The following is a 27,178-nucleotide window of genomic DNA, read 5'->3' on the forward strand; positions in this document are numbered from 1 at the left end:
CCTCTAATGACAATGAGATGACTCTGCTGACCCCATCCTCTAATGATAATGAGATGACTCTGCTGACCCCATCCTCTAATGATAATGAGATGGCTCTGCTGACTCCACCCTCTAATGATAATGAGATGATTCTGCTGACCCCACCCTCTAATGATAATGAGATGACTCTGCCAATCCCCCCCTATAATGATAATGAGATGACTCTGCTGACCCCACCCTCTAATGATAATGAGATGACTCTGCCAATCCCCCCCTATAATGATAATGAGATGACTCTGCTGATCCCCCTCTATAATGATAATGAGATGACTCCGGGGCGGGGGAGGGAGGCATATAGCAGTTCTGATGTGAGAGCAGATATGTAGCAGAGCAGACATAGTGTCATTGTGTGTAATATGCATCTCATGAATCTCATCCTCTCATCTCTTTCTATGTATCAGATACTAGTGAATGTTCAGAAGGTAAATGAAAGTGTAGATAAACCCTGTACCCTGCTAATCTAAGCACATTGTCTGCACACAGCATCCCACAGCACTAGAGGGATCATGCAGTGTCTGCTCAGAGAATCCCCGCTCACACTCTGGGATCTTACACTGACCATCACTGAGTGATAGGACCTAAAACAGCAATAACACTGAGTAACATTGTAAAGTGAGGGGTTAAACATGATCTTTATTGTGTAACATCACTGGGATGAGACTGGAGAATTATCTTTCATGGGAAAACTCTGATAATATATCATTTATACAGAAATCAGTAGATCTTGTCCTGTAGCTCCACGTTCCCCTTGACTTTCATGACTTGTGTCCGGCGGTTCCTGTGTTTATCCTCCTCGGATCAGTCTGTGAATGTGTAGAGTATTTATACTAATCAGACATATGGGAGGGGCTCACATTATGGTAACACCCCCTTCATGTGTCCTCCTGCCAGACCCCGGGATTTTCTGGACTGTGGCTTCTTCTGGATCAGAGTTACATGTAGCACAATGTTCTGCACTATGAGGACCTCGGGGAAGTGATGGAACATTTTGGGGGGGGTTTGGATTCGATCCTTATCCAGGGGCGTCTAACAATGGGAGATCTTACACAGCAGACAGTCCAGGTTAGAGACCACTCCATGGGTGGATGATGGGTCGAGGGGCAGCTTTTCATCCTGGGGGTCTTCACTATTATAGGGTCTTCCTATGATATTATCTGTTTCCTCCTCTGGGCTCTTTTCTTTCCTCGCGGCATCTTCTGTGCTGTTATCCTGAGCCGCTTCTTCCAGATGTCTCCTTATAGCGTCCAGATCTTCCTGCGAGTACTGAACAAAGGGAAACAATGTGAGGCGTATATTTCAAAGACTCTTCCTCCATCACTCATACATCATTAGTACAGACTCTCCATCACTCATACATCATCAGTACAGACCCTCCATCACTCATACATCATCAGTACAGAGGCTCCATCACTCATACATCATTAGTACAGACTCTCCATCACTCATACATCATCAGTACAGACCCTCCATCACTCATACATCATCAGTACAGAGGCTCCATCACTCATACATCATTAGTACAGACTCTCCATCACTCATACATCATCAGTACAGACTCTCCATCACTCATACATCATCAGTACAGACCCTCCATCACTCATACATCATCAGTACAGAGGCTCCATCACTCATACATCATCAGTACAGACCCTCCATCACTCATACATCATCAGTACAGACTCTCCATCACTCATACATCATCAGTACAGACTCTCCATCACTCATACATTATCAGTACAGACTCTCCATCACTCATACATCATCAGTACAGACCCTCCGTCACTCATACATCATCAGTACAGACTCTCCATCACTCATACATCATCAGTACAGACTCTCCATCACTCATACATCATCAGTACAGACCCTCCATCACTCATACATCATCAGTACAGACCCTCCATCACTCATACATCATCAGTACAGACCCTCCATCACTCATACATCATCAGTACAGACTCTCCATCACTCATACATCATCAGTGCAGACCCTCCATCACTCATACATCATCAGTACAGACCCTCCGTCACTCATACATCATCAGTACAGACTCTCCATCACTCATACATCATCAGTACAGACCCTCCATTACTCATACATCATCAGTACAGACCCTCCGTCACTCATACATCATCAGTACAGAGGCTCCATCACTCATACATCATCAGTACAGACCCTCCATCACTCATACATCATCAGTACAGACTCTCCATCACTCATACATCATCAGTACAGACCCTCCATCACTCATACATCATCAGTACAGACTCTCCATCACTCATACATCATCAGTACAGACCCTCCATCACTCATACATCATCAGTGCAGACCCTCCATCACTCATACATCATCAGTACAGACCCTCCGTCACTCATACATCATCAGTACAGACTCTCCATCACTCATACATCATCAGTACAGACCCTCCATTACTCATACATCATCAGTACAGACCCTCTGTCACTCATACATCATCAGTACAGAGGCTCCATCACTCATACATCATCAGTACAGACCCTCCATCACTCATACATCATCAGTACAGACCCTCCATCACTCATACATCATCAGTACAGACTCTCCATCACTCATACATCATCAGTACAGACCCTCCATCACTCATACATCATCATTGCAGACTCTCCATCACTCATACATCATCAGTACAGACCCTCCATCACTCATACATCATCAGTATAGACCCTCCATCACTCATACATCATCGGTATAGACCCTCCATCACTCATACATCATCAGTACAGACTCTCCATCACTCGTACATCATCAGTACAGACCCTCCATCACTCATATATCATCAGTACAGACTCTCCATCACTCGTACATCATCAGTACAGACCCTCCATCACTCATACATCATCAGTACAGACTCTCCATCACTCGTACATCATCAGTACAGACTCTCCATCACTCATACATCATCAGTACAGACTATGCATCACTCATACATCATCAGTACAGACTCTGCATCACTCATACATCATCAGTACGGACCCTCCATCACTCATACATCATCAGTGCAAACTCTCCATCACTCATACATCACCAGTACAGACTCTGCATCACTCATACATCATCAGTGCGGACCCTCCATCACTCATACATCATCAGTATAGACCCTCCATCACTCATACATCATCAGTACAGACCCTCCATCACTCGTACATCATCAGTACAGACCCTCCATCACTCGTACATCATCAGTACAGACCCTCCATCACTCGTACATCATCAGTACAGACCCTCCATCACTCGTCCATCATCAGTACGGACCCTCCATCACTCATACATCATCAGTAAAGACCCTCCATCACTCATCCCTCATCAGTACAGAGCCTCCATCACTCGTACATCATCAGTACAGACCCTCCGTCACTCATACATCATCAGTACAGACCCTCCGTCACTCATACATCATCAGTACAGACCCTCCGTCACTCATACATCATCAGTACAGACTCTCCATCACTCATACATCATCAGTACAGACCCTCCATCACTCGTACATCATCAGTACAGACCCTCCATCACTCGTACTTCATCAGTACAGACCCTCCATCACTCGTACATCATCAGTACGGACCCTCCATCACTCATACATCATCAGTACAGACCCTCCATCACTCGTACATCATCAGTACAGACTCTCCATCACTCGTACATCATCAGTACAGACCCTCCATCACTCGTACATCATCAGTACAGACCCTCCATCACTCGTCCATCATCAGTACGGACCCTCCATCACTCATACATCATCAGTAAAGACCCTCCATCACTCATCCCTCATCAGTACAGAGCCTCCATCACTCGTACATCATCAGTACAGACCCTCCGTCACTCATACATCATCAGTACAGACCCTCCGTCACTCATACATCATCAGTACAGACCCTCCGTCACTCATACATCATCAGTACAGACTCTCCATCACTCATACATCATCAGTACAGACCCTCCATCACTCGTACATCATCAGTACAGACCCTCCATCACTCGTACTTCATCAGTACAGACCCTCCATCACTCGTACATCATCAGTACGGACCCTCCATCACTCATACATCATCAGTACAGACCCTCCATCACTCGTACATCATCAGTACAGACTCTCCATCACTCATACATCATCAGTACAGACCCTCCATCACTCATTCATCATCAGTACATAATCTCCATCACTCATCCCTCATCAGTACAGACCCTTCATCACTCATCCCTCATCAGTACAGACCCTCCATCTCTCATACATCATCAGTACAGACATTCCATCACTCATACATCATCAGTACAGACCCTCCATCACTCATTCATCATCAGTACATAATCTCCATCACTCATCCCTCATCAGTACAGACCCTCCATCACTCATACATCATCAGTACAGACCCTCCGTCACTCATACATCATCAGTACAGACTCTCCATCACTCATACATCATCAGTACAGACCCTCCATCACTCGTACATCATCAGTACAGACCCTCCATCACTCGTACATCATCAGTACAGACCCTCCATCACTCGTACATCATCAGTACAGACCCTCCATCACTCGTACATCATCAGTACGGACCCTCCATCACTCATACATCATCAGTACAGAGCCTCCATCACTCGTACATCATCAGTACAGACTCTCCATCACTCATACATCATCAGTACAGACCCTCCATCACTCATTCATCATCAGTACATAATCTCCATCACTCATCCCTCATCAGTACAGACCCTTCATCACTCATCCCTCATCAGTACAGACCCTCCATCTCTCATACATCATCAGTACAGACGTTCCATCACTCATACATCATCAGTACAGACCCTCCATCACTCATTCATCATCAGTACATAATCTCCATCACTCATCCCTCATCAGTACAGACCCTCCATCACTCATACATCATCAGTACAGACCCTCCGTCACTCATACATCATCAGTACAGACTCTCCATCACTCATACATCATCAGTACAGACCCTCCATTACTCATACATCATCAATACAGACCCTCCGTCACTCATACATCATCAGTACAGAGGCTCCATCACTCATACATCATCAGTACAGACCCTCCATCACTCATACATCATCAGTACAGACTCTCCATCACTCATACATCATCAGTACAGACCCTCCATCACTCATACATCATCAGTACAGACTCTCCATCACTCATACATCATCAGTACAGACCCTCCATCACTCATACATCATCAGTGCAGACCCTCCATCACTCATACATCATCAGTACAGACCCTCCGTCACTCATACATCATCAGTACAGACTCTCCATCACTCATACATCATCAGTACAGACCCTCCATTACTCATACATCATCAGTACAGACCCTCCGTCACTCATACATCATCAGTACAGAGGCTCCATCACTCATACATCATCAGTACAGACCCTCCATCACTCATACATCATCAGTACAGACCCTCCATCACTCATACATCATCAGTACAGACTCTCCATCACTCATACATCATCAGTACAGACCCTCCATCACTCATACATCATCAGTACAGACTCTCCATCACTCATACATCATCAGTACAGACCCTCCATCACTCATACATCATCAGTGCAGACTCTCCATCACTCATACATCATCAGTACAGACCCTCCATCACTCATACATCATCAGTATAGACCCTCAATCACTCATACATCATCGGTATAGACCCTCCATCACTCATACATCATCAGTACAGACTCTCCATCACTCGTACATCATCTGTACAGACCCTCCATCACTCATACATCATCAGTACAGACTCTCCATCACTCGTACATCATCAGTACAGACCCTCCATCACTCATACATCATCAGTACAGACTCTCCATCACTCGTACATCATCAGTACAGACTCTCCATCACTCATACATCATCAGTACAGACTATGCATCACTCATACATCATCAGTACAGACTCTGCATCACTCATACATCATCAGTACGGACCCTCCATCACTCATACATCATCAGTGCAAACTCTCCATCACTCATACATCACCAGTACAGACTCTCCATCACTCATACATCACCAGTACAGACCCTCCATCACTCATACATCACCAGTACAGACTCTCCATCACTCATACATCATCAGTACAGACTCTCCATCACTCATACATCATCAGTACAGACTCTCCATCACTCATACATCATCAGTACAGACCCTCCATCACTCATACATCATCAGTACAGACCCTCTATCACTCATACATCATCAGTACAGACTCTCCATCACTCATACATCATCAGTACAGACTCTCCATCACTCATACATCACCAGTACAGACCCTCCATCACTCATACATCACCAGTACAGACTCTCCATCACTCATACATCATCAGTGCGGAACCTCCATCACTCATACATCATCAGTATAGACCCTTCATCACTCATACATCATCAGTACAGACCCTCCATCACTCGTACATCATCAGTACAGACCCTCCATCACTCGTACATCATCAGTACGGACCCTCCATCACTCATACATCATCAGTACAGACCCTCCATCACTCGTACATCATCAGTACAGACTCTCCATCACTCGTACATCATCAGTACAGACCCTCCATCACTCGTACATCATCAGTACAGACCCTCTATCACTCGTACATCATCAGTACAGACCCTCCATCACTCGTACATCATCAGTACAGACCCTCCATCACTCGTACATCATCAGTACGGACCCTCCATCACTCATACATCATCAGTACAGACCCTCCATCACTCATACATCATTAGTACAGACCCTCCATACATTTCCGTCACCAGCGTCTGTTTTAGGACTTACCTTATACCGAGAGCTGCGGCAGGTGCACCCCCCACAGCGGAGACTCTGGCAGCAGACGGGCCGCTCATAGCTCCGACCCCCCTGGAGGAGAGCGGATACCAGCAGGATCACAGCCAGACTCCTCATGGCTCTGCAGCTGCAGCTGTCACCGGCTCCTATATACTGCTGCAGCCACACACCACACCCGGGGACTACACCACGATGTCACGGGCTCCTATATACTGCACCACCCGGGGACTACACCACGATGTCACGGGCTCCTATATACTGCACCACCCGGGGACTACACCACGATGTCACTGGCTCCTATATACTGCACCACCCGGGGTATACACCACGATGTCACATCCTCCTATTTACACCACACTCGGGGATTCCCCTGCAGGTGACGGAAGTACAAGGGATGATCCGGATAAACATCTGCGGTTCTGTCATCTCAGATGATGCATCAGATATTTCCACCAAATAATTATCTTTCTGAGTATATAAACCTGTCACTCAGTCACATCCCGGGTGAGAATCTCTTCCCTGGTGGTTATTCAGGGCGTGAGGAGAAAACTATGCAGAGGCGGAGTCTCGGTGTCTACATGATACATAATAACAGAAGCGTCGGACGGTAATTCCGTAAGCCCTGGGATGGATGACTTTATCGCTTCCTGGTGGTTATCAATACATCGATTATTAGAACATCAGATAACAGGTGGAAATGTCTGTGCACGGCGACTGCACCTGCAGCGTCCTCCCACCGGGGGGCCGGCTCTAGTACTGGACTGGTCACCATCGCTTGGTCCAGATGGGTCAGTCCTCATCCATGCTGGACAATGAAGGATTGCCGGAGAAAGGGAGGGTTCACCTGCAGCACCCCTGGTGTATGTGTAATCCCCAGGTAGATGGTAGAGGGGAGGCCCGTGATGTTAGTGGTAGCCAGGGATCACACGTGGAGACAGGGTTATGAACATGAAACCCACAGGAGGACATGGACCTTCGTTGTTTTTTTGTATAATTGAAATCTTTGGAAGGTTTTTCTTGTGCCTTATCTATGATCAGGTCTTTTTTCTCGTGATACACGTTTAGTTTTTCCTGTCCTGGCAGGTGTAACATTTAGCTTTTTATGAGACTTTTTGTTGCAAATGTTTCAAGTCCACTTGGACAAGAGCCATGTGAGAGGGCGATGTACTGGAGTGGACAATACTGTAAATTTGGGTTTGAGGTTGTGGCCTGCATTTTATCTCACTCTGGCCCCACCCCAGACGACACATGAGGGTGCGGTCACACAAGGCATTTTTTTGATGCGTTTTACATGTAACCATGTGATTGGCTGGTTTGAAAGTGTTTGCACCACATCCCAGCGTAAATTACTGCACAATTTGTGCACCAAAAACACGGCCCCTGCGCCACAGTTGATGCCCTGCATGGACTTCGATCAGGAATCATCATATATGGAAGAGGATGAGGTTCTGCTTGGAGACATTTACACTCCGGGTGTTGTCATTGTTATTGTGTTGTAGGATTTGTTAGATAGAAGGGAGAGATGTAAGAATGCGGAAGTAATGGGGTGAGGGATTCCCAGCATCGCGGGGTGTAGTGACAGGTGTCGGGGTGTGACAGGACGCATTTATCTCAGTAATATAGATACATTGTTATTACTAAGCAACAAACATGATAACATCATATGTAACAATGGCTTGTGTCTACAGGTTTATAGTTACATCATCTCCCGGGTTTCTGATCCTGAGGGCAATTACATCATCATCCATCATCCATCAGCATCATAGTAATGACCTCGCACAGTGTAGGGTCAGTTCTGTACATTTTATTTGTATTCAGCAGGTTCTGGCAGCCGGAGTTATATACAGGTCCGGAGCGGAGGGACATGCGGGATGTGAGCTACAGCTACAGCTCTGCTACATCACTACTACACAGCGGCCGTACACCTCAGGCTGGGGGTTATATATAGGCAGGGCTGGATTATAGAGTGGGCGTGCACGGGGCCCCCACCACTTTGCCCTTAAAAAGGGCCCCACCAAGGCAATACATAGGACTGGAACAGAGGGACATGCGGGATGTGAGCTACAGCTACAGCTCTGCTACATCACTACTACACAGAGGCCGTACACCTCAGGCCGGGGGTTATATACGGGCAGGGCTGGATTATAGGGTGGGCGTGCCCCTGGGCCCCCACCACTTTGCCCTTAAAAAGGGCCCCATCAAGGCTATACATAGGACAGGAGCAGAGGGACATGCGGGATGTGAGCTCCAGCACAGATCAGGTTATGGGGCGCAGTCGTATAGGGGTTAATGCTCCTGAATTGCCGCTTTGTTCTGATGGATTACATTCCTTTATTTGTCCCTTCTTGTCCTTACATTTCCTTTTGCCTTTTGTCTTCTCCTTTCTTACACGAAGAATCTGAAAGAAATGAAAAAATGAAATGTTAAGCAGAATCCATGGAGAATAATTGTACTGGGCAGCACTCAGAACGCGTCTGCAACGGGGCAGCACTCGGAACGCGCCTGCAAAAGGGGCAGCACTCGGAGCGCGCCTGCAAAAGGGGCAGCACTCGGAACGCGCCTGCAACGGGGCAGCACTCGGAACGCTCCTGCAACGGGGCAGGACTCGGAACGCGTCTGCAACGGGGCAGGACTCGGAACGCGCCTGCAACGGGGCAGCACTCGGAACGCTCCTGCAACGGGGCAGGACTCGGAACGCAACTGCAACAGGGCGGCACTCGGAACGCGCCTGCAAAAGGGGCAGCACTCGGAGCGCGCCTGCAAAAGGGGCAGCACTCGGAGCGCGCCTGCAACGGGGCAGCACTCGGAACGCGTCTGCAACGGGGCAGCACTCGGAACGCTCCTGCAACGGGGCAGGACTCGGAACGCGTCTGCAACGGGGCAGCACTCGGAACGCGTCTGCAACGGGGCAGCACTCGGAACGCGCCTGCAACGGGGCAGCACTCGGAACGCGCCTGCAACGGGGCAGCACTCGGAACGCGCCTGCAACGGGGCAGGACTCGGAACGCGTCTGCAACGTGTCAGGACTCGGAACGCGCCTGCAACGGGGCAGCACTCGGAACGCTCCTGCAACGGGGCAGGACTCGGAACGCGTCTGCAACGGGGCAGCACTCGGAACGCGTCTGCAACGGGGCAGCACTCGGAACGCGCCTGCAAAAGGGGCAGCACTCGGAGCGCGCCTGCAAAAGGGGCAGCACTCGGAACGCGCCTGCAACGGGGCAGCACTCGGAACGCTCCTGCAACGGGGCAGGACTCGGAACGCGTCTGCAACGGGGCAGCACTCGGAACGCGCCTGCAACGGGGCAGCACTCGGAACGCGCCTGCAACGGGGCAGCACTCGGAACGCGCCTGCAACGGGGCAGCACTCGGAACGCGCCTGCAACGGGGCAGCACTCGGAACGCGTCTAACTAATATCCTGGATTATAGACCTTGTATTTGATGTAAATGATTAAGAAAAACTCCCCAAATATTCTGGAAGCTTTCCTAGAACATAGCAATTGAATTATTTGAATATTTTAAATAAATGTAATGAGTGCGAGGACTGTGTGTGAGCTCCAGGAGCCCCTGCAGTCGAGGGCGAGGAGACCCCTGCAGTCTGGGCGAGGAGACCCCTGCAGTCTGGGCCAGGAGACCCCTGCAGTCTGGGCGAGGAGACCCCTGCAGTCTGGGCGAGGAGACCCCTGCAGTCTGGGTCAGGAGACCCCTGCAGTCTGGGTCAGGAGACCCCTGCAGTCTGGGTCAGGAGACCCCTGCAACCTGGGTCAGGAGGCCCCTGCAACCTGGGTCAGGAGACCCCTGCAGTCTGGGCCAGGAGACCCCTGCAGTCTGGGCCAGGAGACCCCTGCAGTCTGGGCCAGGAGACCCCTGCAGTCTGGGCCAGGAGACCCCTGCAGTCTGGGTCAGGAGGCCCCTGCAGCCTGGGCCAGGAGACCCCTGCAGCCTTGGCCAGGAGACCCCTGCAGTCTGGGTCAGGAATCCCCTGCAGCCCCCATGTGAGGTATCCTCAGCTCGGATACACTAATCTCATCAGGAGCAGTTAGAGGGGAACTATCAGGGCTGGTACAGTGCGGCACGTGTTACAGGCCGGCGCAGGTCCTGGCATGGAACTACCCACTATTCACTGGTCACTAGGTATCAGGAGGCCGGAGCCCCTACATGTATCTGGCACATAGGGGTTTGGGGGATAAGATCAGGCACTAAATTTGGTAAAAAGCCGACAGTATCCAGGAACCTAAACACTTTCTCTGACCTCTAGGCAGTTCATGGAGTCTGGGAATTCTTACAGCAGAGGGTTAATCGGTGTCAGGTTCAGTTCCTTATCTTAGCCTCATCTTCTGTCTATGTGCAGCTGTATACCCCATCTACCTGGAAGGAAGGGTTAACCAATCATAATCAATGTTTTATTATTGCTCATTCTGCACTGAGCTCAGGGAATGGCTGGAAGTTTATTTATTACTCCTTTTGCCTGGTTTTGCACTAGGGTCTGGGAGATCTGTGTGTAACACAAGGCCTGTAGGTACAAGCTGCCCCCCGCTGCTGCTGTCCCCCCCTGAAGGCACCCCCCCCCCCTCCATCAGGTCGGCACCTATATCTCTCCTTACAGAGCCTAAGTCTCTGCACAGCAGCCTTCTAGTTCTCTAACCCCAAGTTACTGGACGTGGCTGGTGATCTTCTCCTACCAGACAGACTGCACCCAACCAGCCACCTGGGACCTGGCAGACAGGACACTACCTCCGCCTGTGACCATTGCAAGTGCTGAAGTCTTGTGAGATTAATGGTCATAACCCCTGCCTCCACATGTAATCCCTGGCTGCCGCTAGAATCGTGGGCCTCCCCTCTACCATCTTATCAGGGATCCCGAACATGTGCATTCACTAAGGTAGTTCCTCCGATGTCCACCAGGTGGCGCTGCTGCACTGAAAAGCATCGGAATGCACTGGAATTCACCGAGCCGGGCTGAGTGAAGGTACGTGCGTCCCAAACACTTTTATTGTTTTAAATGCGGCTTTTTTTTCGAATCCGTCGGGTTTTCGCTCGGCCACGCCCCCCGATTTCTGTCGCGTGCATGCCGGCGCCAAAATCCGATCGCATGCGCCAAAATCCCGGGGCAATACAGGCAAATTCGCCGCAAATCGGAAATATTTGGGTAACACGTCGGGAAAACGCGAATCGGGCCCTTAGTAAATGACCCCCATTGGGTACCACCACTTCCATAACAACCCGTAGAATAAAATGAAATTGATACTGAACCCGTATGGTGAACGCTGTAAAAAAAAATTATTTAAAAACCCGAAAAAATTAAGATATTTTCACTTCCAACCTCATAAAAAAAGGATAAAATGTGATCAAAAAACGACATTTACCCTGATACCAATAAAAAATACAGCTTGTCCTGCAAAAACAAGCCCGAAAACAGCTCCATATATAAAGAATAAAAACGTTATATCTTGGCAAAAACAAGCAAATTTCTCAACAAATACGTTTTATAATATGTAAAACAAGGCAACCATATAAAAGCTATAAATGGGGAGACCTATAGAATAAAGATAACACATTGGGGGTCATTTACTAAGGGCCCGATTCGCGTTTTCCCGACTTGTTACCCGAATACTTCCGATTTGCGCCGATTGTACCTGAATTGCCCCGGGATTTTGGCGCACGCGATTGGATTGTGGCGCATCGGAAATCGGGGGGCGTGGCCGAATGAAAACCCGACGTATTCGGAAAAACCGCCGCATTTAATAACCGAAAATGTGTCGCTTGGGAAGCGCTTACCTTCACCTGGTCCAGCTCGGTGTATTCCGGCGCGTTGAGATGATTTCCAGCGCAGCAGCGCCACCTGGTGGACGGCGGAGGAACTACCTTCATAAATCCCGTCCGGACCCGAATCCTGTTCAGAGAACGCGCCGCTGGATCGCGAATGGGCCGGGTAAGTAAATCTGCCCCATTATTGTTATGCTACAGTGAACGGCCTGCATAGAAAAATCTAAAAACCCTAAACCAAAATTCATGATTTTCTTATCCACAACAAGAAAGAGTTAATAACTCCACAATTAAGCTATTGAACCCCCCCCTAAATGACGCACCTGAAAAGTGGATCTCATCCTGGAAATAATAAGCCCCCATATGTCCACGTTACAAAAAATAAACAATTTATATCCTTTAAGATGTGACAATGCAGATCGGCTTTGGATGGCTTCTCCCATTCTATGCTCCTCCCATGCTATGCTCCTCCCCTGCTATGCTCCTCCCCTGCTATGCTCCTCCCATTCTATGTTCCTCCCATTCTATGCTTCTCCCGTTCTATGCTCCTCCCATGCTATGCTCCTCCCCTGCTATGCTCCTCCCCTGCTATGCTCCTCCCATTCTATGTTCCTCCCATTCTATGCTTCTCCCCTGCTATGCTCCTCCCATTCTATGCTCCTCCCATGCTATGCTCCTCCCATGCTATGCTCCTCCCATGCTATGCTCCTCCCCTGCTATGCTCCTCCCATTCTACGCTCCTCCCATGCTACGCTCCTCCCATGCTATGCTCCTCCCATGCTATGCTCCTCCCCTGCTATGCTCCTCCCCTGCTATGCTCCTCCCCTGCTATGCTCCTCCTCTGCTATGCTCCTCCCATTCTATGCTTCTCCCCTGCTATGCTCCTACCATGCTATGCTCCTCCCATTCCAGCCATTCCATTGCATTCTTATGCACATCAGTCGTCCCCAGTGTCGTTACCCTCAGTCACGCAGGGTACAGGGTGCAGGGGTACACGGCTCCTCTCTCCTGAACTTCGGGGGGACTCTTTTCCCAGCTATGGAGATATATATAAAACTGGATAGTAAAGAAGTTTGATGAGATCAGGTCTCCTGGCAGCAGCGGGCGGGTGGGGACTCTATGGGGCTCATTTACTAAGGGCCCGATTCCCGAATATTTTCGATTTGCGCCGATTTCCCCTGAATTGCCCCGGGATTTTGGCGCACACGATCGGATTGTGGCGCATCGGCGCTGGCATGCACACGACGGAAATGGGGGGGCGTGGCCGAATGAAAACCCGAAGGATTCGGAAAAAACGCCGCATTTAAAACAAAAAATCTGTCGTGGAGCTTGCACTTACCTTCACTCAGCCCGGCTCGGTGAACTCCAGTGCGTTCCGATGCTATTCAGCGCAGCAGCGCCACCTGGTGGACGGCGGAGGAACTGCCTTAATAAATCCTGGCCGGACCCGAATCCAGCGCAGAGAACGCATCGCTGGATCGCAAATGGACCGGGTAAGTAAATCTGCCCCTATGACTCCATTCAGTACTAAAAAATGGTGGCCATACATCAGGACCACAGGTCTCCTTTAGCCATTTCAGGATCCTTGCCCTCAGCATTATCCGGGACTCCCACTATCTGTACATATACGGAGCCGGTTTTCTAGGTCTAATGTTTTGGAGATAAGAATTTGCATATCTACAGGGTATCCGCTTCCCATCGCTGGGGCAGGAGCCCATAACAGGTACCTTGAAATGTACATCTGACTACTTGTACTCCAGGATGGGCTGAAGCCCTAAGCCCCTAACTTTACATTGCTGCACTTCTATCCATGTGCACAAGTCTTGATCTCCTTGAACTTTGCTTAGTTGTGCTCAAATGCTCCCATCTCTGCTGAAAGCAGAGCACCCTTAACTTTGCAGAGGAGAATTCTATGTCCCTGTTTCTCAGCCTCAGATCCAGATGGCACCCCAGCCTCTGCCTGTTATCATGCTACACAGCAACAGCGCCACCTAGCCACCTGCACTATACTGTTATACCGTTATATACACTTTATATTTCTGCTTTATCTGACCTCTAGACATTTCATGGAGACCAGAACTTCCCCACATCACAGGAGAAGCAACAGAAACAACCAACAGCCCCCCCCCCTGATATAACCTGATACATGGGGAGGGGGCGACAGCAAGTCCTGGTTACAGGGAAGTCCTAAAGTCCATGTGTATGATGGAAGCTGCAGCTCTCCACAAGAGACTCCAGAAAATGGATATAATAACCCAACATCACAGGAGGCGGCAGTTCTGGGGGTCCGGTTACCTTGGTCAGGCTGCGGCACATTATGTCCTCAGGGTCCACAACATCCAGATCCAGAACACAGACCTTCACCTCCTGCAGAATACAGACACAGGGATCAGAGACCACAGGAAGCGCACAATCACAGGAGATCAACAACCAGATCATACAATCACTAACAACCAGTTCATACAATCACTAACAACCAGATCATACAATCACTAACAGCCAGATCATACAATCACTAACAACCAGATCATACAATCACTAACAACCAGATCATACAATCACTAACAATCACATCATACAATCACTAACAACCAGATCATACAATCACTAACAACCAGATCATACAATCACTAACAACCAGATCATACAGTCACTAACAACCAAATCATACAATTACTAACAACCACATCATACAATCACTAACAACCACATCATACAATCACTGACAACCAGATCATACAATCACTAACAATCACATCACATCATACAATCACTAACAACCAGATCATACAATCACTAACAACCAGATCATACAATCACTAACAATCACATCACATCATACAATCAATAACAACCAGATCATACAATCACTAACAACCACATCATACAATCACTAACAACCAGATCATACAATCACTAACAACCACATCATACAATCACTGACAACCACATCATACAATCACTAACAATCACATCACATCATACAATCACTAACAACCAGATCATACAATCACTAACAAAACACATCATACAATCACTAACAACCAAACTACAGAAAGAAAATGAATCCACTCCAATATCCATGTACATAGGGGCAGTATTATAGTAGTTATATTCTTGTACATAGGGGGCAGTATTATAGTAGTTATATTCCTGTACATAGGGGGCAGTATTATAGTAGTTATATTCTTGTACATAGGGGGCAGTATTATAGTAGTTATATTCTTGTACATAGGGGGCAGTATTATAGTAGTTATATTCCTGTACATAGGGGGCAGTATTATAGTAGTTATATTCTTGTACATAGGGAGCAGTATTATAGTAGTTATATTCTTGTACATAGGGGGCAGTATTATAGTAGTTATATTCCTGTACATAGGGGGCAGTATTATAGTAGTTATATTCTTGTACATAGGGGGCAGTATTATAGTAGTTATATTCTTGTACATAGGGGGCAGTATTATAGTAGTTATATTCTTGTACATAGGGGGCAGTATTATAGTAGTTATATTCCTGTACATAGGGGGCAGTATTATAGTAGTTATATCCCTGTACATAGGGGGCAGTATTATAGTAGTTATATTCTTGTACATAGGGGGCAGTATTATAGTAGTTATATTCTTGTACATAGGGGGCAGTATTATAGTAGTTATATTCTTGTACATAGGGGGCAGTATTATAGTAGTTATATTCCTGTACATAGGGGGCAGTATTATAGTAGTTATATTCTTGTACATAGGGGGCAGTATTATAGTAGTTATATTCCTGTACATAGGGGGCAGTATTATAATAGTTATATTCCTGTACATAGGGGGCAGTATTATAGTAGTTATATTCCTGTACATAGGGGGCAGTATTATAGTAGTTATATTCTTGTACATAGGGGGCAGTATTATAGTAGTTATATTCCTGTACATTGGGGGCAGTATTATAGTAGTTATATTCCTGTACATAGGGGGCAGTATTATAGTAGTTATATTCCTGTACATAGGGGACAGTATTATAGTAGTTATATTCCTGTACATAGTGGCAGTATTATAGTAGTTATATTCCTGTACATAGTGGCAGTATTATAGTAGTTATATTCCTGTACATAGGGGGCAGTATTATAGTAGTTATATTCCTGTACATAGGGGGCAGTATTATAGTAGTTATATTCCTGTACATAGGGGGCAGTATTATAGTAGTTATATTCCTGTACATAGGGGGCAGTATTATAGTAGTTATATTCCTGTACATAGGGGGCAGTATTATAGTAGTTATATTCCTGTACATAGGGGGCGGTATTATAGTAGTTATATTCCTGTAAATAGGAGGCAGTATTATAGTAGTTATATTCTTGTACATAGGGGGCAGTATTATAGTAGTTATATTCTTGTACATAGGGGGCAGTATTATAGTAGTTATATTCTTGTACATAGGGGGCAGTATTATAGTAGTTATATTCCTGTACATAGGGGGCAGTATTATAGTAGTTATATTCTTGTACATAGGGGGCAGTATTATAGTAGTTATATTCCTGTACATAGGGGGCAGTATTATAGTAGTTATATTCTTGTACATAGGAGGCAGTATTATAGTAGTTATATTCCTGTACATAGGGGGCAGTATTATAGTAGTTATATTCTTGTACATAGGGGCAATATTATAATAGTTATATTCTTGTACATAGGGGGCAGTATTATAGTAGTTATATTCCTGTACATAGGGGGCAGTATTATAGTAGTTATATCCCTGTACATAGGGGGCAGTATTATAGTAGTTATATTCCTGTACATAGGGGGCAGTATTATAGTAGTTATATTCCTGTACATAGGAGGCTGTATTATAGTAGTTATATTCCTGTACATAGGGGGCAGTATTATAGTAGTTATATTCCTGTACATAGGGGGCAGTATTATAGTAGTTATATTCTTGTACATAGGGGGCAGTATTATAGTAGTTATATTCCTGTACATAGGAGGCTGTATTATAGTAGTTATATTCTTGTACATAGGGAGCAGTATTATAGTAGTTATATTCTTGTACATAGGGGGCAGTATTATAGTAGTTATATTCTTGTACATAGGGGCAATATTATAATAGTTATATTCTTGTACATAGGGGACAGTATTATAGTAGTTATATTCCTGTACATAGGGGGCAGTATTATAGTAGTTATATTCTTGTACATAGGGAGCAGTATTATAGTAGTTATATTCTTGTACATAGGGGGCAGTATTATAGTAGTTATATTCCTGTACATAGGGGGCAGTATTATAGTAGTTATATTCCTGTACATAGTGGGCAGTATTATAGTAGTTATATTCTTGTACAAAGAGGGCAGTATTATAGTAGTTATATTCCTGTACATAGGGGGCAGTATTATAGTAGTTATATTCCTGTACATAGTGGGCAGTATTATAGTAGTTATATTCTTGTACATAGAGGGCAGTATTATAGTAGTTATATTCCTGTACATAGGGGGCAGTATTATAGTAGTTATATTCTTGTATATAGGGGCAGTATTATAGTAGTTATATCCCTGTACATAGGGGGCAGTATTATAGTAGTTATATTCCTGTACATAGGGGGCAGTATTATAGTAGTTATATTCTTGTACATAGAGGGCAGTATTATAGTAGTTATATTCCTGTACATAGGGGGCAGTATTATAGTAGTTATATTCCTGTACATAGGGGGCAGTATTATAGTAGTTATACTCCTGTACATAGGGGGCAGTATTATAGTAGTTATATTCCTGTACATAGGGGGCAGTATTATAGTAGTTATATTCTTGTACATAGGGGGCAGTATTATAGTAGTTATATTCCTGTACATAGGGGGCAGTATTATAGTAGTTATATTCCTGTACATAGGGGGCAGTATTATAGTAGTTATACTCCTGTACATAGGGGGCAGTATTATAGTAGTTATATTCCTGTACATAGGGGGCAGTATTATAGTAGTTATATTCTTGTACATAGGGGGCAGTATTATAGTAGTTATATTCCTGTACATAGGGAGCAGTATTATAGTAGTTATATTCCTGTACATAGGGGCAGTATTATAGTAGTTATATTCCTGTACATAGGGGGCAGTATTATAGTTGTTATATGATGTACATAAGAGGCAGTATTATAGTAGTTATATTCCTGTACATAGGGGCAGTATTATAGTAGTTATATTCCTGTACATAGGGGGCAGTATTATAGTAGTTATATTCTTGTACATAGGGGGCAGTATTATAGTAGTTATATTCCTGTACGTAGGGGGCAGTATTATAGTAGTTATATTCCTGTACATAGGAGGCAGTATTATAGTAGTTATATTCTTGTACATAGGAGGCAGTATTATAGTAGCTATATCCCTGTACATAGGGGGCAGTATTATAGTAGTTATATTCTTGTACATAGGGGGCAGTATTATAGTAGTTATATTCTTGTACATAGAGGGCAGTATTATAGTAGTTATATACCTATACATAGGGGGCAGTATTATAGTAGTTATATTCCTGTACATAGGGGCAGTATTATAGTAGTTATATTCTTGTACATAGGGGGCAGTATTATAGCAGTTATATTCCTGTACATAGGGGCAGTATTATAGTAGTATATTCTTGTACATAGAGGGCAGTATTATAGTAGATATATCCCTGTACATAGGGAGCAGTATTATAGTAGTTATATTCTTGTACATAGAGGGCAGTATTATAGTAGTTATATACCTATACATAGGGGGCAGTAATATAGTAGTTATATTCCTGTACATAGGGGGCAGTATTATAGTAGTTATATTCTTGTACATAGGGGGCAGTATTATAGTAGTTATATCCCTGTACATAGGGGGCAGTATTATAGTAGTTATATTCCTGTACATAGGGGGCAGTATTATAGTAGTTATATTCCTGTACATAGGGGGCAGTATTATAGTAGATATATTCTTGTACATAGGGGGCAGTATTATAGTAGTTATATTCTTGTACATAGGGGGCAGTATTATAGTAGTTATATTCTTGTACATAGGGGGCAGTATTATAGTAGTTATATTCTTGTACATAGGGGGCAGTATTATAGTAGTTATATGATGTACATAGGGGGCAGTATTATAGTTGTTACATTATAGGGGGTACATAGTGAGAATTTCTGATTTTGTACTCACTCCTTCTGGCTTGTAGTTACACTGTGATAGTTCGGTCTCCTCTGATCTCAGACAAGTCGTCTCTTTCATGGTGAAGGTCTTGGTGTTTGGTTCCTCCTCCTCCTGTAGATTATAGATTATTAGATTATTATTATTTATGATGCGGCTGCTCCGTGATCTCCTCTTCCTACACTTTCCCTGTATATATGACGGAGCCTCTTTCCGATGTTTCGATTTTCTTTTTACTCTAGTAAGGTTCCTATTACTTGCTGGTGACATCTCGGATCCAGAGCTGCACATCAGATGACATTTGCTGCTTTGGATGTGACTGGAGCAGGATATGTAACCTCTTACATACGTCTCTGCCCCACATGAGTATTAGGGGATGACTCCGGGGTTATGAGAAGGCACCACCTGATGCCACTAATAAACACGAAATACACGAATGCAGGTGGTGATGGTCACAGCTTAAGTTACAATTTGTGAAAATAATCAGAAAATGGCGCCAAGGTCCTTAACAGTAAATCTAGGGGCATAAAACAGAAGTGAAGCCCCTTCAGCCCGCGGCGTCCAAGTCACAGCCGGATCCACCAGCGCAAACCTCCCGGCTGAGGGGCGATGACCGCGGAGTAACGACCTACCCGGGATCATCCACTGGGAAAGCGGAAATATAGAAAATAACGGAATGAATGAAATCGCCGCCTTTTCTTCCGTCTCGCTATCATTATCTGCTGCCAAGGACGCAACAATGAAAAAAAGGAGTCTGCAAACCTACAAGTACCTACCAGCAGAGAACCCACCCCTGTACACACAGAACTACTACTACTATCATCCCTCCCATACTCACACAAGTCACAACTAATACACAAAACAAACTGATTCGCCGGGAGGGAGGGGCGGGACCATTCCTAATCTGCCCCTCCTTAGACTATGTAACCCATAACAAGCTCCACCCACCAAAACCCCCCTATCAGGCTGCCCTTTGTCATCCGCCCCCATTTCTAGCCCCTCCCATCCCTGGTGGTCATGGTCGCACTCCGCCTAGCTTTCAGCCCCGCCCTGTGCTCAGATTACAGACGTTATATGAAATGCATTCTGGGTAAGTGGTCATGTTGTGTGCATTACCTCCAGCAGAGCAGGGGGTCTGGGGTCCAGGGCTTTGTATAAGTATGTGACCCCTTCCCTCTGGTTGTACAGGTGGATGACATCTTCTATGGATCTTCCATGGTGGAGCTGAGTCTCTGCGACATCAGAGAGACATCCGTGTAATGTGACAGCAGAGACGAGCAGCAGAGACAGTCCCCACATCCTGGATAGAGTCTCCTCTCTGCGCTCCGCACTTTTATAGAGCGGCCACTTCCGTATTTCCTGGGATGATAACTACTTTCTTTGGAAAATGAGCTGCTGTTTGATCCTGCGTGACTCATTTCCAGGACTGTTCCAAATTACGTGTTCTCCTGTAGAATGCAGAACAAATGCCGAAATATCAACGACTGCAGGAGCCTTCAGATTGTCCTATACCCCACATCATCACACCAGCAGGGGGCAGTGTGTCCTCCTATCACTACCAAGGGTGACTGTCCTATTCTATTGCCCCCACATCATCACACCAGCAGAGGGCAGTGTGTCCTCCTATCACTAACAAGGGTGACGGTCCTATTCTATTGCCCCCACATCATCACACCAGCAGAGGGCAGTGTGTCCTCCTATCACTAACAAGGGTGACGGTCCTATTCTATTGCCCCCACATCATCACACCAGCAGGGGGCAGTGTGTCCTCCTATAACTACCAAGGGTGACTGTCCTATTCTATTGCCCCCACATCATCACACCAGCAGGGGGCAGTGTGTCCTCCTATCACTACTAGGGGTGACTGTCCTATACCATGGCCCCCACATCATCACACCAGCAGGGGGCAGTGTGTCCTCCTATCACTACCAAGGGTGACTGTCCTATTCTATTGCCCCCACATCATCACACCAGCAGGGGGCAGTGTGTCCTCCTATCACTCCTAGGGGTGACTGTCCTATTCTATTGCCCCCACATCATCACACCAGCAGGGGGCAGTGTCCTCCTATCACTGCTAGGGGTGACTGTCCTATACCATGGCCCCCTTCATCATCACACCAGCAGGGGGCAGTGTGTCCTCCTATCACTACTAGAGGTGACTATCCTGTACCATGGCCCCAGATCATCACACCAGCAGGGGGCAGTGTCCTCTATCACTGCTAGGGGTGACTGTCCTATACCATGGCCCCACATCATCACACCAGCAGGGGGCAGTGTGTCCTCCTATCACTACTAGGGGTGACTGTCCCATATCATGGCCCCACATCATCACACCAGCAGGGGGCAGTGTGTCCTCCTATCACTACCAAGGGTGATGGTCCTATTCTATTGCCCCCACATCATCACACCAGCAGGGGGCAGTGTGTCCTCCTATCACTACTAGGGGTGACTGTCCTATACCATGGCCCCACATCATCACACCAGCAGGGGGCAGTGTGTCCTCCTATCACTACCAAGGGTGATGGTCCTATTCTATTGCCCCCACATCATCACACCAGCAGGGGGCAGTGTGTCCTCCTATCACTACTAGGGGTGACTGTCCTATACCATGGCCCCCACATCATCACACCAGCAGGGGGCAGTGTGTCCTCCTATCACTACTAGGGGTGACTGTCCTATACAATGGCCCCCACATGATCACACCAGCAGGGGGCAGTGTCCTCCTATCACTGCTAGGGGTGACTCTCCTACAACATGGTCCCCACATCATCACACCAGCAGGGGGCAGTGTGTCCTCCTATCACTACTAGGGGTGACTGTCCTATACCATGGCCCCACATCATCACACCAGCAGGGGGCAGTGTGTCCTCCTATCACTACTAGGGGTGACTGTCCTATACCATGGCCCCACATCATCACACCAGCAGGGGGCAGTGTGTCCTCCTATCACTACTAGGGGTGACTGTCCTATACCATGGCCCCCCACATCATCACACCAGCAGGGGGCAGTGTGTCCTCCTATCACTACTAGGGGTGACTGTCCTATTCTTTTTTTTTTTTAAACTGTTTATTGAAAAATATATACAATTGTACAGATTATTACAATGAGACCGTATAGATATCAACATATTGTGTACATATATACAATCAAGCATAGTATGCAGTTTACATAAAAGTAATTTATACAGTCACATCCTCGCGCTGGTCTGCCGTGACTAATAGACAAGAAAACATGAATCTGTACCGAGCAATAGTTCTCAATATTCTCAATAAAACATAACCAATAAATTAACCAAGTTAACCTAACATGCCTTCTGTGTTTATTTCCTTTTTGTGTGTATTGGTCTGGTGGGTGTGAGCATTTTTTATTTTGCCCAATTTGCATTTAGTATATCCCTCCAGGTCTCATCAATATCCATTCTTGGACCATCCATTCTATCTCAGGTTTTGTCTCATTTCAGATACCGAGTAGGCTGTCAGAGAGGAGTCACACCAAGCACCCCAAACTTTATTAAATTTCTCCGGGCGTCCCCTGTTTTTATATACTATTTTATTGTATGGAATAACTTGATTGACCAATTTCTTCCACTGCGAGCAAGAGGGGGGCATATCCCCCATCCAGCGTAGTGCAATAGCTTTTCTAGCCATGAAACAGGTTTCCCTGATTACAATTTGCTCGTAGTGTGTCCATATCTCCTCATCTAGAATGCCGAATAGGCATATTAATGGGGTGACTGGTAATGGTTTACATAGTACTTTGGAAAGAGTTTCAACAACTTCTGTCCAGAATGAGGAAACATAGCTACAAGTCCATATCATGTGCCAAAAGTTTGCTGGAGAAGTAGAGCATCTTAGGCAAGCCGGAGAATTTAGCCTCCCCATTTTATATAAGCGAAGGGGCGTCAAATAGCTTTGGTGGACTATATATAATTGTGTTAATTTATTGTTTACCGATGGAGATACATACCGGTGTGACTCCAGTATTTCTGACTCTATTTCCTCATTTATTTCCGGAATAAGTGCAGACCAGGAGGCTATAGCTTTTAGTGGTGTTCTATGTACCTTAGCATTAATAAGAAAGGAGTAAATTGTGGATATTATTCCTCCGGGACCCTGAGATTTCACAACCCCTATCAGAAGGTAAGATGATACAGGTGGTCTGGGCTCTGGGAACTGGGATTGTAAAGCGTGTCTCAGTTGAAGGTATTTATAGAAGTGTGATATCTGCAGTTGGAATTGGGACTCTAGCTGGGTGTATGATACAAACACATTGGGGCAAATTTACTTACCCGGTCCATTCGCGTTCCAGCGGCGGCTTCTCCGCTCTGGATTCGGGTCCGGCCGGGATTTAATAAGGTAGTTCTTCCGCCGTCCACCAGGTGGCGCTGCTGCGCTGAAAGTAAACTCATCGCGCCGGAATGCACCGAGCTGGACCAGGTGAAGGTAAGCGGTCCTTATGCGACACATTTTCGGTTTTTAAATGCGGCGGTTTTTCCGAATACGTCGGGTTTTCGTTCGGCCACGCCCCCCGATTTCCGTCGCGCGCATGCCAGCGCCGATGCGCCACAATCCGATCACGTGCGCCAAAATCCCGGGGCAATTTAAGTACAAGCGGCGCAAAACGGAAATATTCGGGTAACACGTCGGGAAAACGCGAATCGGGCCCTTAATAAATGACCCCCATTCTCTTTAAAAACATCGCCTATCGTGCGAAGGCCTAAGGTGTGCCACATATCAGCATCAGGTAATTGTTGGAGCTGAGGCATGCCATTATTGTACCACAGAGGTGTTTCGGCTGGGATCTCGTTAAAAGGACATAAGGCTTTTGCTTCCTTCCATGTCATTTTGGCTACTTTATGTATTGGTAACAATTCTTTCAAACGTCCTGCTCCCTCATGCAATACCAGCCAAAGACATTTAATGTCCAGAAATTCTGCTAATATACGCTCCGGAAGTGAGGGGGGTCCAGGGGATAGCCATCCAGAAAGGTATTTAAGCTGACCTGCTAGATAATATAGGTACAAGTCTGGTAATGCCATACCCCCAAGTGTTTTGGGACGTTGCAGTTTGGCATATTGGAGCTTGGAGCGCGATGAGCCCCAAATAAACGGGATAATCATAGAGTCTATGGGGGTCATTTACTAAGGGCCCGATTCGCGTTTTCCCGACGTGTTACCCGAATATTTCCGATTTGCGCCGATTGTACCTGAATTGCCCCGGGTTTTTGGCGCACGCGATCGGATTGTGGCGCATCGGGGCCGGCATGCGCGCGACAGAAATCGGGGGGGCGTGGCCGAACGAAAACCCGACGTATTCGGAAAAACCGCCGCATTTAAAAACCGAAAATGAGTCGCTTGGGGAGCGCTCACCTTCACCTTCTATGGGATGGTGCATTCCGGGGCGTTAAGATTATTTTCGGCGCTGCAGCGCCACCTTGTTGAACGGCGGAGGAACTACCATCTTAAATCCCAGCTGGACCCGAATCCTGTGCAGAGAACGCGCCGCTGGATCGCGAATGGGCCGGGTAAGTAAATGTGCCCCTATGTTTTTAAAAAATACCCTGGGGATCGGATAGAATACATGTTGTAACACGTATAGTGCTTTAGGGAGTATCACCATTTTTACCAGGTTAATTCTACCTGCTACGGAAAGGGGCAGTGACGACCAGACCTTAAATTTATCTCGAAACAGACCCAATAACGGATTAACATTGGCCTCCAAAGTCAGTGAGGGTTGTCTAGTAATTATAATGCCTAAATATTTAAATTTGTCTACTACTGCTAGGTCGTAGATCTGGGGTGGAGATTTCTCAGCTCTCGCATTATTCAGAAACATAAGGTATGATTTACCCCAATTTATGTGTAGCCCTTAAAACCCCCCGAATGTGTCTATCAGTTCTATAGCTCTGGATAAGGAGGTGTCAGGATGTGAAATAAACAGAAGAAGATCATCCGCATATAGGCTGAGACGATCCTGACCCTCCGCATGTGGTATGCCTACATATGTCATGTCTGTGCGTATTTTTATTGCCAGTGGCTCCATGGCTAGAGCAAAAAGAAGGGGCGATAGAGGACAGCCCTGACGAGTGCCCCGGCCTAGAGGGAATAGATCTGACAAGTTATTATTGATGGCTATTCGGGCTCTAGGGAAGCGATACAGGAGGGATACCCATTTTCTAAAATTCATTCCAAACCCAAACTTGGTCAGGACTGCTTGCAGATAGTTCCACTCAACAGAGTCGAAGGCCTTGGCCGCATCTAGTGAGACCAAGGCCCAGTCCTCTTGCCTAGTATAGCCCACTTGGGATATTATTTAGGCTCTCCTCAGATTATCCGAGGTGCTCCTGCCGGGGATAAAACCAGATTGGTCACTGTGTACTAGGGAAGTTACTACTTTATTTAGGCGGGTTGCTAAGATTTTAGTAAGGATTTTATAGTCCATATTCAATAGAGAAATGGGTCTATATGAACCGCAATCTGTAGGATCTTTATCTGGTTTAAGTATAACCACAATAGTGGCATCATAAAAGGAGTCTGGAAGGGTATCTTTGTCAAATGCAGTTTGTAATAGAAATAACATAGTAGGGAGTAAATCTTCTTGGTATTTTACCCACATTTCAAGTGGTAGGCCGTCTGGGCCTGACGCCTTGCCTTTAGCCATTTCTGCCAGGGCCTCTTGTAGTTCCTCTAGGGTAAGTTTAGCATCCAGTAAGTCCCGTTGCTCTTGGGATAGGGTGGGGAAGTCTACATCTGTCAGATATCTATCAATCTCCGCGCCTGAGCATGTACTTTTTGAGGTGTACAAGTCTGAATAGAAGTTCACAAAAGCCTCTAGTATCTCAGCGTTAGAGGAGAGTAATGCACCCGAAGGGGCCTTAATTTGAAGAACACACGGGGAGGATGAATTCTGATGGATTATATGAGCCAAGAGACTACTAGATTGATTCCCCAACTCATAATGCTTTTGTTTGTTAAAGAAGGAGCGTCTTTTATCTTTCTCATATAGGCACTGTAGGTATGATCTGCCTGTATTTAACCATAATTGTTTATTCGCCTCAGTGGGTTGTGCAACATAAGAGGCTTCCAAGGAAGCACACAAGTCTCTAAGTCTATATTCTTCCAGTCTAGATTCCCTTTTCACGTTTGTGATTGCTGATTGTAGACACCCTCTGATATAAATTTTGAGGGATTCCCAAAAAAAGGTATGTCCTTCACTCAAGTTATTACTGGCTAAGAAGGCGTTAATCAGGGCCGGTGTGCGATCCGTGATGGGCAATATTGTGAGCCAGAAGGGGTGTATTTTACGGGTTCTAATCCCATTCTGAGAGTTCTGTTCTCTAAATTCTGCAAGAATTGGGGAATGGTCTGAAACAGCACGTGGTAAATGAGATATGGAATACAA

At 46.2% G+C, this 27,178-nt stretch overlaps 1 protein-coding gene across 3 annotated transcripts; it reads right to left on the reverse strand.

Annotated features, from left to right (window-relative positions):
• Nucleotides 1-652: 652 nt before the first annotated feature.
• On the reverse strand, nt 653-21,160 carry LOC140133873 (cathelicidin-6-like). Of its 3 annotated transcripts, none has more exons than XM_072154532.1 (5): nt 20,894-21,160; nt 19,790-19,891; nt 14,945-15,016; nt 9,241-9,283; nt 653-1,302 (listed from the first exon to the last, which is right to left on the reverse strand). In XM_072154532.1, exons 1-5 carry the CDS (start codon nt 21,074-21,076, stop codon nt 1,244-1,246), a joined length of 459 nt encoding a protein of 152 aa, XP_072010633.1. In that variant the 5' UTR covers nt 21,077-21,160; the 3' UTR covers nt 653-1,243. The 3 variants fall into 3 exon arrangements, 2 of the variants coding, with proteins under 2 accessions (XP_072010633.1, XP_072010632.1); XR_011855955.1 differs by lacking the exon at nt 653-1,302 and adding an exon at nt 8,677-8,810 and having other exon boundaries at nt 8,994-9,283; nt 20,894-21,158; XM_072154531.1 differs by lacking the exon at nt 653-1,302 and having other exon boundaries at nt 8,677-9,283; nt 20,894-21,158.
• Between the last annotated feature and the right edge of the window lie 6,018 nt (nt 21,161-27,178).

This window comes from Engystomops pustulosus, chromosome 5, assembly GCF_040894005.1.
Source record: "Engystomops pustulosus chromosome 5, aEngPut4.maternal, whole genome shotgun sequence".
Classification (NCBI taxonomy): domain Eukaryota; kingdom Metazoa; phylum Chordata; class Amphibia; order Anura; family Leptodactylidae; genus Engystomops; species Engystomops pustulosus.

Coding starts and splice junctions, on each gene's coding strand:
- LOC140133873 (XM_072154531.1), bottom strand. CDS start 21,076: ATGTGGGGACTGTCTCTGCTGCTCGTCTCTGCTGTCACATTACACGGA. Junction 19,892..20,893: donor GACCCCCTGCTCTGCTGGAG/GTAATGCACACA, acceptor TATAATCTACAG/GAGGAGGAGGAACCAAACAC. Junction 9,284..14,944: donor TGTGCCGCAGCCTGACCAAG/GTAACCGGACCC, acceptor CATTTCTTTCAG/ATTCTTCGTGTAAGAAAGGA.